The following is a 14,692-nucleotide window of genomic DNA, read 5'->3' on the forward strand; positions in this document are numbered from 1 at the left end:
AAGAAGAAGAAGAAGAAGAAGAAGAAGAAGAAGAAGAAGAAGAAGAAGAAGAAGAAGAAGAAGAAGAAGAAGAAGAAGAAGAAGAAGAAGCTCTTGTTAAAGCCTCCTTGTTCAGCTCTAAAGTGAGGGGACACTAAGCTTGTCTTTGTTACACAAACAGCCACTGATCAGGGCCAATAAGGTAAACAACCAGTTGGGTGGTTTCTCTGATTCTATTTGCTGAGTGGAGGTTTTACAACCTAAGTGTATAACATAGCTTTGTTCTCTCTTCTCCCCCCCCTCCCACTGAGTTCAACTATGAAGATGGTTACAGGGGGCTGGAGAGATGATTCAGCCGTTAGGAAAGTTGGTCGTTCTTGTACCAATGAACTTGAGTTCAATTTCCAGTTTTCATTTGGCATCTCACTCCATATGGTAACATCTGGTACCCTCTTCTGGCCTCTTCAGGTGCAGACAAGCATGTGGTGGACAAAAACACACACAGGCGAAACACCTGTACATATTATAATAAATTAAAAAATGATCACATACACAAAACTTTATTTTCTAAACAGGGATAGCATTATTATCTCTAGCCTCCTTCTAACAACATCAAAATTTCCTCCAAATGTGCTGTTTCTGTTGCCATGTTGATGGATAACCATTGATTAACAGCTGATGCAATTTAGCATTGCCAAGCCAGTACTTTCTTCTTTATTCAAACGGTTCCTTTCTGTGGACCTCTCTTCTCTCTCACAGAACTGCCCTCTTTGAATTACTCATTCTTGAAAGCCATAGCTTCACACAGAACACTAGCTTCATAGGTCTTTTTAGCTTCACACAGAACACTAGCTTCATAGGTCTTTTTAGCTTCACACAGAACACTAGCTTCATAGGTCTTTTTAGCTTCACACAGAACATTGGCTTCATAGGTCTTTTCTCCCAGAGGTTGAAGCTGCTATCTTACTTCATGCCTTTTTGCTACCTAAGGTCTTGAGCACTTCCTCCACTCTTGGTATTCTGCAGTCTGAGTATGGTGCTCCAGGTGTATTTAAATGCTTGGTCTCCAGTTGGTGAACTGGTTAGGAAGGATTAGGAGTTGCAGTGGGGTTGAAGGAGGTGTGTCACTGGGGCAGCCTTTGAGGCACTCCCAGATAGTGCTGTCTCTGCTTCCTGTTTATGGATCAAGATGTGAGCTCTCACCTGTCTCCGATACAGTGTCTTTGCCTTGCCATCATGAACTCTAAACTGATACTGTAAATACTTTTCTGAGTAAGCCCACCCTGGTCATGGTGTCTCATCACAGAGATGGAAAAGAAACCAAGGCAATGCTTCCTTAATTTTTCGGTGACCATATATTCTATAGTTAGAACACTCTTAGGCGTTGCTCTTTGCACTTGCTTCTGCTTGTCACTTTCTCTGAAATCTCTAGGACATGTGTGTGTGACACCATCTCTGCACCCCGGGTGACTCTAGGGCATGTGTGTGTGACACTGTCTCTGCACCCCGGGTGACTCTAGGGCATTTGTGTGTGACACTGTCTGCACCCCGGGTGACACGGGAAAGTCGGCCTTCTCCTTATGGACTTAAAGGAGTCCATGATCATTTGAATATACAAACTTTAAATGCATGTGGCTTAAATACCACCACAACATTTGAAAGCACACAGTAAATTGAAAACAGAGAGATATGGTCTTTCTAAAGGCTTCATATATGTTGACTTTTAAAACAAACAAAAATACAAATGACCAGTTAGCTTCAATTTGTATTTACTTACTAATCCAATAAACACCAATAAACACATGGAAGTAGTGCCAGTAACAAAAGCGATCCTTTCTGGCTTGATGGAATATGCAAATTCTACCATAGTGCCACCCTGAGAACACAGTACCTGTGGCATTTTAGGGAGAAGCTGGCAATGTACATTAACAGCTTCTAATATATTCAATGTATATTAACAGCTTCTAATGTATTCAATTTTATTAACAGCTTCTAATGTATTCAATGTATATTAACAACTTCTAATGTATTCAATGTATAGTAGCAGCCTCTAATGTATTCAATGTATAGTAACAGCCTCTAATGCATTAGCATACATACATATGCGACTAGCTGGAGCCATGACTCAGGACTTGAGAGCTCTGACTGATCTTGCCCAGGACGAAGGTTCAGTTCCCAGCACCTACACAGCAGCTCACAAACATCTGTAATTCCAGTTCCAGGAAATCCAATGTCCTCTTCTGGCCTCTGTGGGCACTGCACACACATGGTGGACAGATGTATGTGCAGGTAAGACAAATCACACATAAAACAACATTAATAATAAAGATTTTTTTAAATTATTATAACTTTTTGACTTGACAATTTGTCTTTTAGAGTCCTAAGCTAAGGAAGCCATCCCAAGTCACATGGGGAGAAAAACTGTATGCCATATTCCCATAGCAAGAAATAACTTAAAATACAACAAAAACAGAGAAAAGTATTTGCTACATTTACACAGTAAGCTATTAGGCACTAAAACATGCCTATGGAAAATCTTCAATCAAATAGAAAACTACACATACTATGACTTTATGTGGATAACAAAGTTTACAAAACTACATGTGTGGTACACCTAAGGGAGTGCAGCCCAAGTGCTGACCATGTTCACTGGCTAGTACCAATGTTGGGGACTTTTTGTCTACTATTTTTTTTTATTTTCCACATGTTGTATAATGTCCATCTATAATTTTCATAATTAAAGGCTAATGGTTACACAAACAAATCAAAAGTTCAATACAAAGTACATAGGAAGGGTCTTTATCTTCTCTTTTATCTTCTCTTTATCCTTTCTTCTTAGAAATGAGTCTTCTCTTCACCCTTTCAGGAACAGCTGCCAGCTTGTTCTTGGCCAGTGTGCACTGGGTCAAATCAGTACGCCGGGCACAGGTTAATGTGAGCAACAGAACCCTGACACTTGACAATAAGCTTCAAGAGCAGTTGACATTTCGAGTTTGGGATCTTGAAGTGAGCTAAGGTTTATGAGTCAATTTTCCCATGGGAAATTGCTAAATCAAATCCCAGCATTTAGAAGGTTATGGCATCCCATGGTACAACGTTTTTTTAGATGTCATGTTTTGATAAGTAGACATTTTAAGACCAAAAGTGCTTTTTATAAAAAACAAAACAAAAAAACAAAAAAAACAAGATTGGCTTCACAAAGAGAATTGGGTCTCCCAAGCAGTAGACAGGAAGACAGAAACATGTCAGGGACTCAATGGGGTGGGGCCACAGGAAGAAGCGGTGGAAGAGAGCCTGGGGTGCTGCCAGCAGTAAAAGGGGACAGGGAGGAAGGAGGAGCGGTAGACAGAGGCAGAAATTCTAGCACATCCCTGAGATAGACTTGGCCATGCCCAAGAGGACTCAGGGCCGCGAGATGGTGCAGTCTTCCGCTGGGAAGAGATGGTCCAAGTCTACTGCCTCTGTTCTGTGTGGCATGGAAGGAGACACAGTCACGATGTCGCTTTGTCATCTTCATTCCTCCCAAAGGTTTTAAATAGAAAATGAGACACGATTACTGCACCTCCATGGCACCCACAGTAATGTATTTAAAGTACGTTTTCTTGCACATCCTTCCCCCATGAAGGCGAAATTCCTCGCTGCACTGAAGTTTGAATGTCAGCCATATTCATGAGTGCTGTAACCTTCCTTCCCAGCTGGGGGCGCTGTTGTACAGGGTTGTGGAACCTTTGGGAGGCAGGGCTTAGCTGAAGGAAGTGGGCTGCTGATGAGCTAGGGCTTCTTGTCCTGCCTCTGCTTCTGAGCCATGGGTACAGAAGAGAGCCACCGGGCCTCTCCAGACACTACAGTCGAATGCCTCCCCATCCACGACACCCTGATCCCTTTAAACTGTGAGCCAAAATAAACCGGTCCTCTCTTTAGTTGCTTATTGCCACACATTTGGTCACAGCAATGAGAAAAGAAACGGATAAGTATCTAGAAAAAAAAAAAAAAGCGGCACTTTAAGCGGAGTTATGAGATTTGAGTCTAGCACAGTGCCCGGCATACAAGCGTGCTGACTAAAATGTATCATCCGTTCACTTTTCATCTGATCTAATAATGTGGTTCTCCTTACTAAAGCCAGCTACATTAGCTTTGACGTCTACTGTTCTTACAATAATTCTACACAATGGGCATAGGGATTTTTATAAGATCTCCTGAGGTTTGGGTTGGCTAAGTAACTTACCCAAGGTCTCATAGCTGCCAAGTGGAAGATCTGGGACTCAAACCCAGTGCTGCGCTGAAGCTGGGCTCACGTTTCTTTTCTCTTTACAACCGGCAGCTTTAATGAGATGCTAGTTAACTTCGGTGGTCACAGCAGGAGAGCCAGAATGGGGCTTACTGTAACAACTGCCTGAAGCCTGGTGGTGTTGCTGGGATGTGGCACTTTTAAGCATTAAACCTAGTGTTAAAAACATTTAGATGCTCAGGCTTCATCCATGATCAATTAAATCACTATGTGTGTGTGGGGGGGGGAGGGGGATGATGGTAACTAACACTGAAGGAACAGAACAAAAAGCTGTTTCTGTGGTAAGGTCCGTCTCCCACAGTGCAGACCACTCCTCCTCATGGTGAAGGCAGTGTAAGAGAGTAAGAGGCGCCTACACAACGCCCAGCCTGTTGGAATCTGAGTCTAAGCACAGATTTCATAATCCTATGCTGCTCTCTGGCGTTAACTTGAGTTGATTCTCTAAGCATTGCAGCTCCCAGCACAGTAAAGGGCAGTGTGTGTGTGCGCGCGCCCTCTGGTGGATCTACTCAGCAAGGCACCCTCGACAGGGGCAGGGCTGGTTAGACAAGGGACATAGAGCTCATGCACACTGATTAATGCAAGGCATCTGGTTAGATAGGCCTCTACTCTAGATCACCTGTGCCGGTTCGTTTTATCAAGTCGACACAAACTCGAGTCACCTGGGAATCAGAAACTTCAAATAAGGAATTACCTCACCCGATTAGCCTGTGGGCAAGTCCGTGTTTTCTTGATTAATGATAAGTGAAGGTGACCAGTCCACTGCGGGCAGTGCCACCCCTGGACAGGTGGCCCTGGACTGCATACAGGGAAGCTGAGAAATAAGCAGCAGCCCTCTGTGGTTCCTGCTCCTGCTCCGTGGTTCCTGCTCCTGCTCCTCCTGCTCCTCCTGCTCCTCCTGCTCCTCCTGCTCCTCCTGCTCCTCCTGCTCCTCCTGCTCCCCCTGCTCCTGCTTCCCCTGCCCCTGCCCCTGCCCCTGCCCCTGCCCCTGCCCAGGCCCTTGCTCAATCTCGGATGCAGTTGTGGAATTTCTCAATGGCCCTGTCGCTTCCTTTCCTTCCCAGGTAACCACTGACTGTTATCCAGCCTCTTTCCTCCAGGCATCAGTGTGGTACGAGTTTTAGTTCTCTCTCACACTCTTCCCAGGCCATCACTGTGCCATTCCTTGAGGGCCCTTGTGCACCAAGCTGACTGAGGAAGTAGCAGGCTTGGGACACAGGGACAAGGCACCAGGGACAGTTGTCACTCAGCCTGGGAGTTGCAAGTATGGCAGACACCTGCTGGAGAAGTGGCATGGGCATGGCTTTGCGTCCTAAAGTAGAAGCATTGTGAGACTCAGACCTCCTGCTCCTGTTCTCTCTGTGTGTCCCAGGATCCTGCCCTAGGACTCACAGGGGACTTAGAAGGCAGTGGTAGGCTTGTTTCCTCATCAGGTATAAGGTGGGAAGACCAGCTCAGGCACGGTGTTGTCTCACTCTGATCTACAGAGAGGGCTCAGGCACAGCATGAGGGGAGTTGGGAGCAAGTGTACCTCAGAAAAACAGCAGGAGTGATTCCTGGGTGGGCACCTGCCCTCCCTGGTTCCTTGGAAGGAGTGGTGACAAACAAGGAGGGCCACAGGACACACTTGGGCACCATGAGAAGAGACTTGACAGCTCCAGCTCCAGCTCCAGCTCCAGCTCCAGCTCCAGCTCCAGCTCCAGCTCCAGCTCCAGCTCCAGCTCCAGCTCCAGCTCCAGCTCCAGCTCCANCCTGCCCCTGCCCCTGCCCCTGCCCCTGCTCCATGGTTCCTGTTCCTGTTCCTGTTCCTGCTCCTGCTCCTTGGTTCCTGTTCCTGTTCCTGCTCCTGCTCCTTGGTTCCTGTTCCTGTTCCTGTTCCTGCTCCTGCTCCATGGTTCCTGCTCCTGTTGAGTTCCTGCCTTGATTTCTGTCCGTGATGAGTCTGATCAGGACACATCACCAGAGGCCTTCTTTCCCAACTTGCTTTCACTCATGGTGTTCATCACAACAGACAACAAACTCAGGCACCTTAAAAACTTGACAGAAGGACACAATGACACAGACCACCGCCCCTGCCACTGCCTTGGGTCTCTGAAGACTCCTGTATATGACACCAGCTTCCTCAGGAGGAGCTCCCCACATGAGATCCCTGCAAGGTTTTTCAGTTTTTCAATACCGTGCATTAGGGCAGGAGAGTGCTGTGGCTTCTGTCTCAAGTCCGTCTGCATGACATGTTAATCTCATCAGCTCTGGTGAATCTTGTGATTAATCTGCAATTTTATCAGTTGTCAAGTGTTCATTACAGTCTAGTCATACAGCTGTGGATGTTAAATGTGAATGTCAGGCTTGACAGTGGTCTGACCAGAGCTCCCCAACACAACTCAGGAAAAATAGTTTTGGCCTCGTGTGGTAGTGCTCACCTACATAGTCCCAGTACTCAGGAGCTGAGGCAGGGGCACTGCTACAGGTTTTAGAGCAGCATGGATTCCATGACAAGACTATGTCTCAAGACAGAGAAAGCAGAAGGTAGGAGAGGAAAGGAGGGAGGGAAGAAAGAAGAAGGGGGAAAAGAACAAAAAAAGAAAGGTTTTAGTGACAATACTGCTGCCTGGTGTCCCTCAGGTACCTGGCTCCTCCTCAAGAAGGCCTCAAGAAGACCTGCATGCACACACATGCACACACACACACACACACACACACACGCACGCACGCATGCATACACACACGTGCATGTGTGCACACAAACACACAAACATACACGCCCGTGTGTGCATGTGCACACACATACACACACATGCACTCACGCACACAACTTCCCATGACCTTACACCACAGGAAGATTTTGGAAGTAGTCTTTCCTTCTTCAAAACTTTTCTCTTCCCTCTGTCTACACTTCATTTCTGGGGCATTCTTCTGTGGTTCACAGTGGGGGTCCTCCATTCCACAGTGAGGACCCCAGCAGGGGAGTGCTGGTGAGAGGGAGGACTCTAGCAGAGGAGGAGCACTGGTGAGAGGGAGGACTCTAGCAGAGGAGGAGCGCTGGTGAGAGGGAGGACTCTAGCAGAGGAGGAGNTCTAGCAGAGGAGGAGTGCTGGTGAGAGGGAGGACTCTAGCAGAGGAGGAGTGCTGGTGAGAGGGAGGACTCTAGCAGAGGAGGAGTGCTGGTGAGAGGGAGGACTCTAGCCGAGCAGAGGTAAGTAGTGGTGCAGGGAGGCCAGGAGAACACCAAGTGGTGAAATGCTTTCACACAACATCTGGCTGTAACAGTTTGCAAAGTGAAAGCCTCAACACCTGTGAATGAAGCAGATCTGAGGCAGTTGCTGTGCTAAAATTCTAATGAGACCAAGGAATGTATACATGGAGCAGTGTATGAAGAGAAGGGGAGAGAGCTGGTAGCTGCAGAAGAACATAGAAGGATGCTTTTTAAAAAAGATTTATTTATTCATTTTATGTATGCGTACACTACTGCTCTCTTCAGACACACCAGAAGAGGGCATCGAATCCCATTACAAACGCTTGTGAGCCACCATGTGGTTGCTGGGAATTGAACTCAGGACCTCTGGAAGATCAGTTGGATCTTCTTCAGCTCTTAACCGCTGAGCCATCTCTCCAACCCCTAGATGGTTTCTTTTTAAGGACACACCGGAGAATAACCTGTTTATAATGTCAATTGGTCAGTGAGGAAAAAGTGGTGCTTTGCAAAGAGGACAGAGAAGCCCCCCGAAGGGGCTGGCGGAGGTGGCTCTGGTGCACAGGGCACAGAGGGAGTACTGGTGACAGTCGGGGAGGCTGAGTGTACAAGCACAGGTGCTCTTGTGTGAGCGGGATGGGATGCGGTGTCTGCCCAGGTTCTCTCCCTGCGGTGTCTGCCTTCCCTGTGAGTGGGAAGCAAGGCTGGGCTGCAGTGCAGGGCACCACTGCTGCAGGAAAGGAGAGACGGTCACAGGACCAGGCATTGAGTTCTGTCTGTGACACAGCTCCTTAAATAATCCAAGGCTCACTTCACTCAACTTCAAATTCAAGTCGCAAGAAACATATGTGATGCTCAGATTTTCTTTATTTTCAACATTTATTTAACCCACTCTACAAAATACTCTACGATGTTTAGAAAAACTCTGACAATGCCCTGAAGTTAAACCCCACTTATCCACCACCAAATACCACACAAATATTGTTTTAGAACCCAGTTAGCTGTGATGATATATCCCAAGTACCACGTGAGAATTCACCTCAAGCATCGACTTAAAAACAAAAATAATGAGGCTAAACCAGGCCAAAGTAAAATGACACATGACAAAGCCACAAGAAAGCCCACCCCTCTGTGGGTTCTGTTTGATTGTCATTGTTGGTTTTAGACACAAGAGAGACAAAAATCCCCATAGGTTTGTTCTGAACTGTTTCAGATGACCTTTGTTTAACAACCTCCCCTTCCCAATACTTAAATTTAGGCTCAATCCCCTTAGGCAGCAGGAGCGGTAGGCAGATGCCACCGCTTTCGGAGTCTCGAGCCGCAGTCCTCTGGCTCGCTTGTCACAGGTAGAAGAGATTATTGGCTAATTCCAGGCTTGGTTCCTTGTGGACACTTTGTGCCACCAGGAAGGTCAGCTTGTGTGCATACTGGCATGGCGCGGGGACACTGACTAAGCCCTGGGGAGGGAAGGAAAGGTTACATTGCAGAGATAATGCATTTGGCCCCCACGGTGACTAAACTCAAGGGAGACAGGTCCACTGGAAACCCAAGCTCACTGGCAAAATGGGCTGGGAGTGTGTCTCTTCATTGCGTGTAAGCTGGGAGACACGGCATACAGGCCTACCCTAAACGGCCTCTGGTCTGATGTCCCAGTGGGGCTCAGAGCTAACCTGGGTCTTGGGCTCTTGCCTGAGGAAAGGGAGAGAGGCAGGACCACACCTCTTACCCTCACCAGGCTCGCCCTGCTGGCTTCTGTCTCTCCTAGTATGTTACCCTCAGCCTTGTATCCTCAAGTCCTATGGAGACTAGACCTGGGCCTGTTGATACGCTCCCTGCGGTTTTATTTAGTCAGCAGAGTGGCTCCTCTGATCACGAATTTAAGGAATCGTGTACCCACTCCCTTCTGTGAAGTTAGGAGTGTGGAGTGGACAGAGTTTGGAGAGGGCACTGCAAACCCAGGTGGTGATGTCACACCCACTTCAGTAGGACGCTCCTCCTCACCTGCCAGTTGTAGTAGAGATGGCACAGTTTGAAGGTCAGTCGCTGCATGTGGTCAGGCTTCAAGGCATTGTCGTCATAGATGACGTTGTAGTGGGTGGGACTAACAGTGCCCCGGTTAGCAGTCTGGCTGATCAGGTAGAAGTCATACCTGCAGAGGGACAGGGAAGGGTGGAGAGAAGGGGTCACAAAACAAGGCCCAACCTAACCGATGCACAGTGGGTGCGTGTGAAAATCCATCTTTCCGGGAGATCATTCAGCGTGAACCTCCCGCTGTGTGAGCTGGAAGACCTGAGCAGGATCTCCCGCTACTCATGTCAATACAAACAAACAAACCAGGGCGTGACTGTGCACCTGTAATCAATCTAAACACTGGGAAAGAAGGGACTGCCCAGCCAAAGGTAGAAAGCAACCAGGAAGACATTCAATATCAAACTCTGGTTTCTACATGAGCATGCACACCTTTGCACACGCATACATACCCACAAACATGCACACACATATGCACACACACAGATACACATATACATACACATACATACACACACACACACACACACACACACACACACACAGAGTTTTTCAGGGACACTTGCCACTCCGGACGTGTTGCTTCTGAGTCCACAACAGTGCCGAGTGGGGGGTTCTGCACAGTGTGGCCAGTCGGAGCAAACAGGCGCAGGAGACATCTCTTCCTGACCACAACCACGGACAGTCTGCAGCTCCTGCAACCAAGACGGCAGGCGTGAGCCAAACAGCTCACTTTTTTGTTTGGTTTATTGCTATTTGATCAGGTTAAAAAATAAATAGGAAACCATTCTATAAACACTGCAAAACACAGAAAAAAATCACCCATGAATCCTCCTCCTCTTGACAGATACAGTGATTTTAATTGGGATCTATTTGGATCTGTAACAAGGCTGAACTATGCTATCTGCTTAGTTTATGCAATTTAATAGGAAAGAAGACTGGTGTCACTTCAATTGCCTTTTCTGGTAGAACTGGGGTGGATCCCGGGGTCTCGCACACACTAGCCAAGTGTTCTGCTGCTGCTAGATTGAACCAAGGTCTCACTAAGTTGCCCGGGCTGGAACTGCAGGCCTGGATCAACCAGATTTTCAACTGAATCTTAAGGGAAGATCTTCCAGAATTTCCTCTGCAGGAGACTTCCCCTGCATTAGCAACAGTTACCCCATTCCACCTTCACTGAGGCACCCATGCTTAGACAGACAGGTGGAAGGATGGATGAGTGGATGGACAGACAGATGGGTGAATGGAGGGAGGGAAGGAAAAACGGACTAGATGGTGACGGACCAGGTGCTAACTCTATTCCACAGTAGCAAGGCAAACTCCCAGAGTCCTCTGTGCTGGAAGGCATCTGTGGGAGCAGGAGTCAGCGCGAGGCTTCACTTCGATCAGTTTTAGGGTGTGAAGACCGCAGAGCTGTGGGCAGTGCTCACCGCACTCTCACTGAAAGAACACTCTCTCACAGTGTACAGAAAGTCACTCTTCCTAGAAGCCACCGACAAATCAGTTACGGATGTCTCCTTCACTAAAACTTAAATGTCAGCTCCTTAGAATGTCACTGTTGGATTCGCCCACCTCCTCCGGTGACGTCATTTTTAGTTTGTGATAGTTCGGCTGCGATGCAGTCACCAGAGGTCTTGTGAGGAGCAAACAGACCTCCCACTACCAGCTTGGCTACAGTTACACATAGCTGGCTTTCCCACCTCTGTACCAAGAGCAGCCCGAGGACAAGGCCATTCCTCTATGGCTGGTGGCCTGAGCTTTGGTTGATCACAAGGTGAGCATGTCCAGCCACAGATCTGCACTGCCCGGTAATAAGATGATCTCTAAGAACTTTATTTATTTATTTATTTATTTATTTATTTATTTATTTACTTACTTACTTACTTACTTACTTACTTACTTACTTACTTATATTGAGTGCTCTATCTGCATGTACTTACTTACTTACTTACTTATATTGAGTGCTCTATCTGCATGTATGCCTGTATGCCAGAAGAGGGCATCAGATCTCATCCCATCCCAGATGGTCATGAGACACCATGCGGTTGCTGGGAATTGAACTCAGACCCTCTGGGAAGAGGAGCCAATGCCCCTAACACCTGCACCAGCTCTCCAACCCCAGATCATCCCTAAGAATTTTAAGACACCAGCTGAGAGTCCAGTCTCTGCTCGCTTTCCCATTCTAGGATTTCCTTTGCATCTCTGGAGAAAGCTACCCATGGAACACAGGTGACCACAGCGCTCAGTGCATGCCAGCGCCCCCACCCCCGTATTCATAACCTTACCTGTGACCCAGTGACTGTAACCAGAGGCTCTGTCAGGAGCCCAACTTTTAAATCACGACTCCACACCCCAGTAGAGTATTAATATGTACACAGTGCCTTTGATATTCTGGCCTCTACTAGCTCAGATAAACTGCTAGCTGCTCAGAAAGATGCCTGGCTCCCTCTACATGTCCTACTCAAGGCTCCCAAACCTGACAGCATTAGGGTATCTTTATTAGATCATATGAACTACACTTTAGCATCAGGAAAACACATCCAAGCTGGGCATGACATGGAAACACAGCAAAACTTCACTGTCTGTAAAGTGAAAGCTATGCCTACAAACCATGCATGCAGGATCACATATGCAGGATCACATATGCAGGATCACATATGCAGGATCACATATGAAGCACGCTGTCACAGGATCACATAAGCACGCTGTCACAGGATCACATAAGCACGCTGTCACAGGATCACATAAGCACGCTGTCACACAAGTGTCAGAGAAAGAGGGAGATCAGAGCACCTGGCATCCGAGCTGCACTCTGTCACACTGCTCAGCAGCTGTGGGACTTCATATTCCAAAACTGCCTTTAGCTGGCCATTGCCTACACCATCCCGGTACACGACTATCCGCGCTGGCAAATCATGGTTATGTCTGTACCACTTGTTGAGAGCACCTGCGTGATGTTGGCGAGAGAAGAGGCATCGGTCCAGGGCCTCCAAAAATAATATTTCCATGGTTTTCACAGTTAAGTAACTTTGCTATTTCAGAGCACAGTAAAATGGTAAGACTTAGTTTGGGTTATATCTACAGCAACAGAAAAAGGGCTAACTAGGACCAATCCTTCATGTCTGCTGCTTGAGCAGTCACAGGGTTTCTGTGGCATAATATAGTCTTTAACACATTTCTTTAGCCAAAATTGAGTTACAAATCAAAATTTAATTCATGCAATAGACAAATGCCTAAAACCAAATTAACACTAATTCAAGTCTTTGAATCTGCTCAAGACCAGACTGGCTGTGTTTGCCTCATTCTCTTTCCTAATGAGAATAAATATGCAAACATGAGGAAATGGCTCCGGCGTTCCTCTCAAAACAGTCTAATTCTCACAGATGGGATGGAGTCTGAAAACACTTCCACCCACACGAACTATAAACTGCCTCCAAGTAGGCACCAGACAGCAATTCCTCCATGAGAGAGACTTTCAGCAGGAATGACTAAAACACTGGCCAGGTTTTTTAGATGGAGGGAAAATGATAAGATGCAGTAATTCCTTTTTGTGTCTACACTGCATAGTTTATTTCAGGAGAGCTTACTGCCTAGGAAACTTGGTTTGGTTTGACAGAAGATAATCGGGCTTCTAAGAGTGCAGCCACCAAAGGGTCATCACGTTCACTTAAAAAAAAAAAAAAAAAAAAAACTCAACCCCTCAGGCTTTCAGACTGGAAAATACAGATGGGAGAGGGAAAGAGATGAATGTGGATCACACGATAAAGCCAAAGCGGGCTGGGGCTGTGAAGAGGAGGCCAGTGTCATTTCCTCTCCCCCTGTCTTCTCTTCCCACATTCCTATCCTTGGGGTGAAAGGCTGGTCTTCCATGTGCACATTCACTGCTGCTCGCTTTGTCATCAGCCTCCCTTCTCAGGGCAGGCTTCCCTTCGCCACAAACTGCTTGCTAGGGCCACCTGGGTGGCCACACACAGCTTGCTAGGGCCACCTGGGTGGCCACACACAGCTTGCTAGGGCCACCTGGGTGGCCACACACTTGCTCTCCTCTTGGCTTTGTTTTCAGCACACACAATGACATAAGTGCCACTCAGTCTGTCAGGCAGCACACAGATGTGCCAATCTCCACCTGGGTGAGAGTTGACAGGTTTGGGTGTTTGCTCCCAGGGGTCTCTGGGTTGGGGGTGTGGAGGAACAGTCGCCAGAGCCCACTCCATTACATACCAGTCATGCAGACTTTTAGGCAATCTGCAATATTGGCCGCCGTTCTCTGAAGGACACAGCGGGAAAACCACCTGAAATAAACAGAACACAAAACTGAGATTTAACTTCCAGATGCCTGCTACAAACACATCCTCTAAGTTTGAGACAGATGCAGCGGTAAAGGCCAGGGCTCCTAACTCTGTTGTCACAGCAACAGGAGGAAGTGACTAACACATTTTGCCACCATTGTCACGAGATGATGGAGCAGGCACCTTCTAAGATCCAGTTGATAAATGAACTCATATTTGTAACAGTGTGGGCTGTGTCCATGCAAACATGATGTCTACTTTTCCTGTATCTTAAAGTGTGGATACAAACTAACACTAAATTAATGGAGAAAATCAAATGCCGGAGAACAGGGAACAAACATTTTGCAAGTAGCTGCTATGGCCTCAAAATATGTTATTTAATTACAAATCTTGAAGCAATTCTAAGACAACAATTTAACAAGCGCCAGGAGCCTGTTCAAGGCATTTCTAGTTTATCTCCATTCTATAGGCTTTACATACTCCCCACCTTAAGCATCTGCAAAGGTTGACAAGAAAGATAACTGGGTGTGCTGAGGTATTCACCTCAGCTTGCAATGTTTGGAGCACTGATCTGACATAACCCCACAAATGCCTTATGAAATAGGAACTGTCACTCTCCCCTAACTATGGAACTTGTAGCTAAATTAAACAACTGTGCTTCAGCTGCAAAAGCAGACCAGGTACTGCAAGTAATGTTTCAAAGCTAAGGTGCCTTACATAATATATGCAGGTGCCTAATTCACAGTGTGCTCCTCACAGACACTTAGAGCATAACAACATGCACAAGAATCCATGTGTTCATGAGCCAGGGATGTGGCTGGAAGACAAATAACCAATCACTCACCCCAGTGGATGTTTGAAACAGTTCTAAACTGAGGCCGCCTTTTACTTCAGTAGTGCCAATCACATTGTAATAAT

The 14,692-nt window shown here is 46.8% G+C and overlaps 1 protein-coding gene across 3 annotated transcripts in view; it reads right to left on the reverse strand.

The window, feature by feature from the left end:
* Positions 1-8,797: 8,797 nt before the first annotated feature.
* Piwil4 (piwi like RNA-mediated gene silencing 4) overlaps positions 8,798-14,692 on the reverse strand; it is a 39,923-nt gene continuing 34,028 nt past the window's right edge. For 2 of the 3 annotated variants that reach the window (XM_021207768.1, XM_029543610.1), the window contains 5 exons: positions 13,707-13,777; positions 12,279-12,432; positions 10,052-10,180; positions 9,459-9,606; positions 8,798-8,914 (listed from right to left, as the gene is read on the reverse strand). In XM_021207768.1, coding sequence (XP_021063427.1) covers positions 8,798-8,914; positions 9,459-9,606; positions 10,052-10,180; positions 12,279-12,432; positions 13,707-13,777 — 619 coding nt within the window. The remainder of the gene's footprint in view (positions 8,915-9,458; positions 9,607-10,051; positions 10,181-12,278; positions 12,433-13,706; positions 13,778-14,692) is intronic. The other variant, XM_029543609.1, reaches the window with a different exon arrangement.

The sequence above is a fragment of the Mus pahari genome, chromosome 10 (assembly GCF_900095145.1).
Source record: "Mus pahari chromosome 10, PAHARI_EIJ_v1.1, whole genome shotgun sequence".
In the NCBI taxonomy this organism is placed as follows: Eukaryota; Metazoa; Chordata; class Mammalia; order Rodentia; family Muridae; genus Mus; species Mus pahari.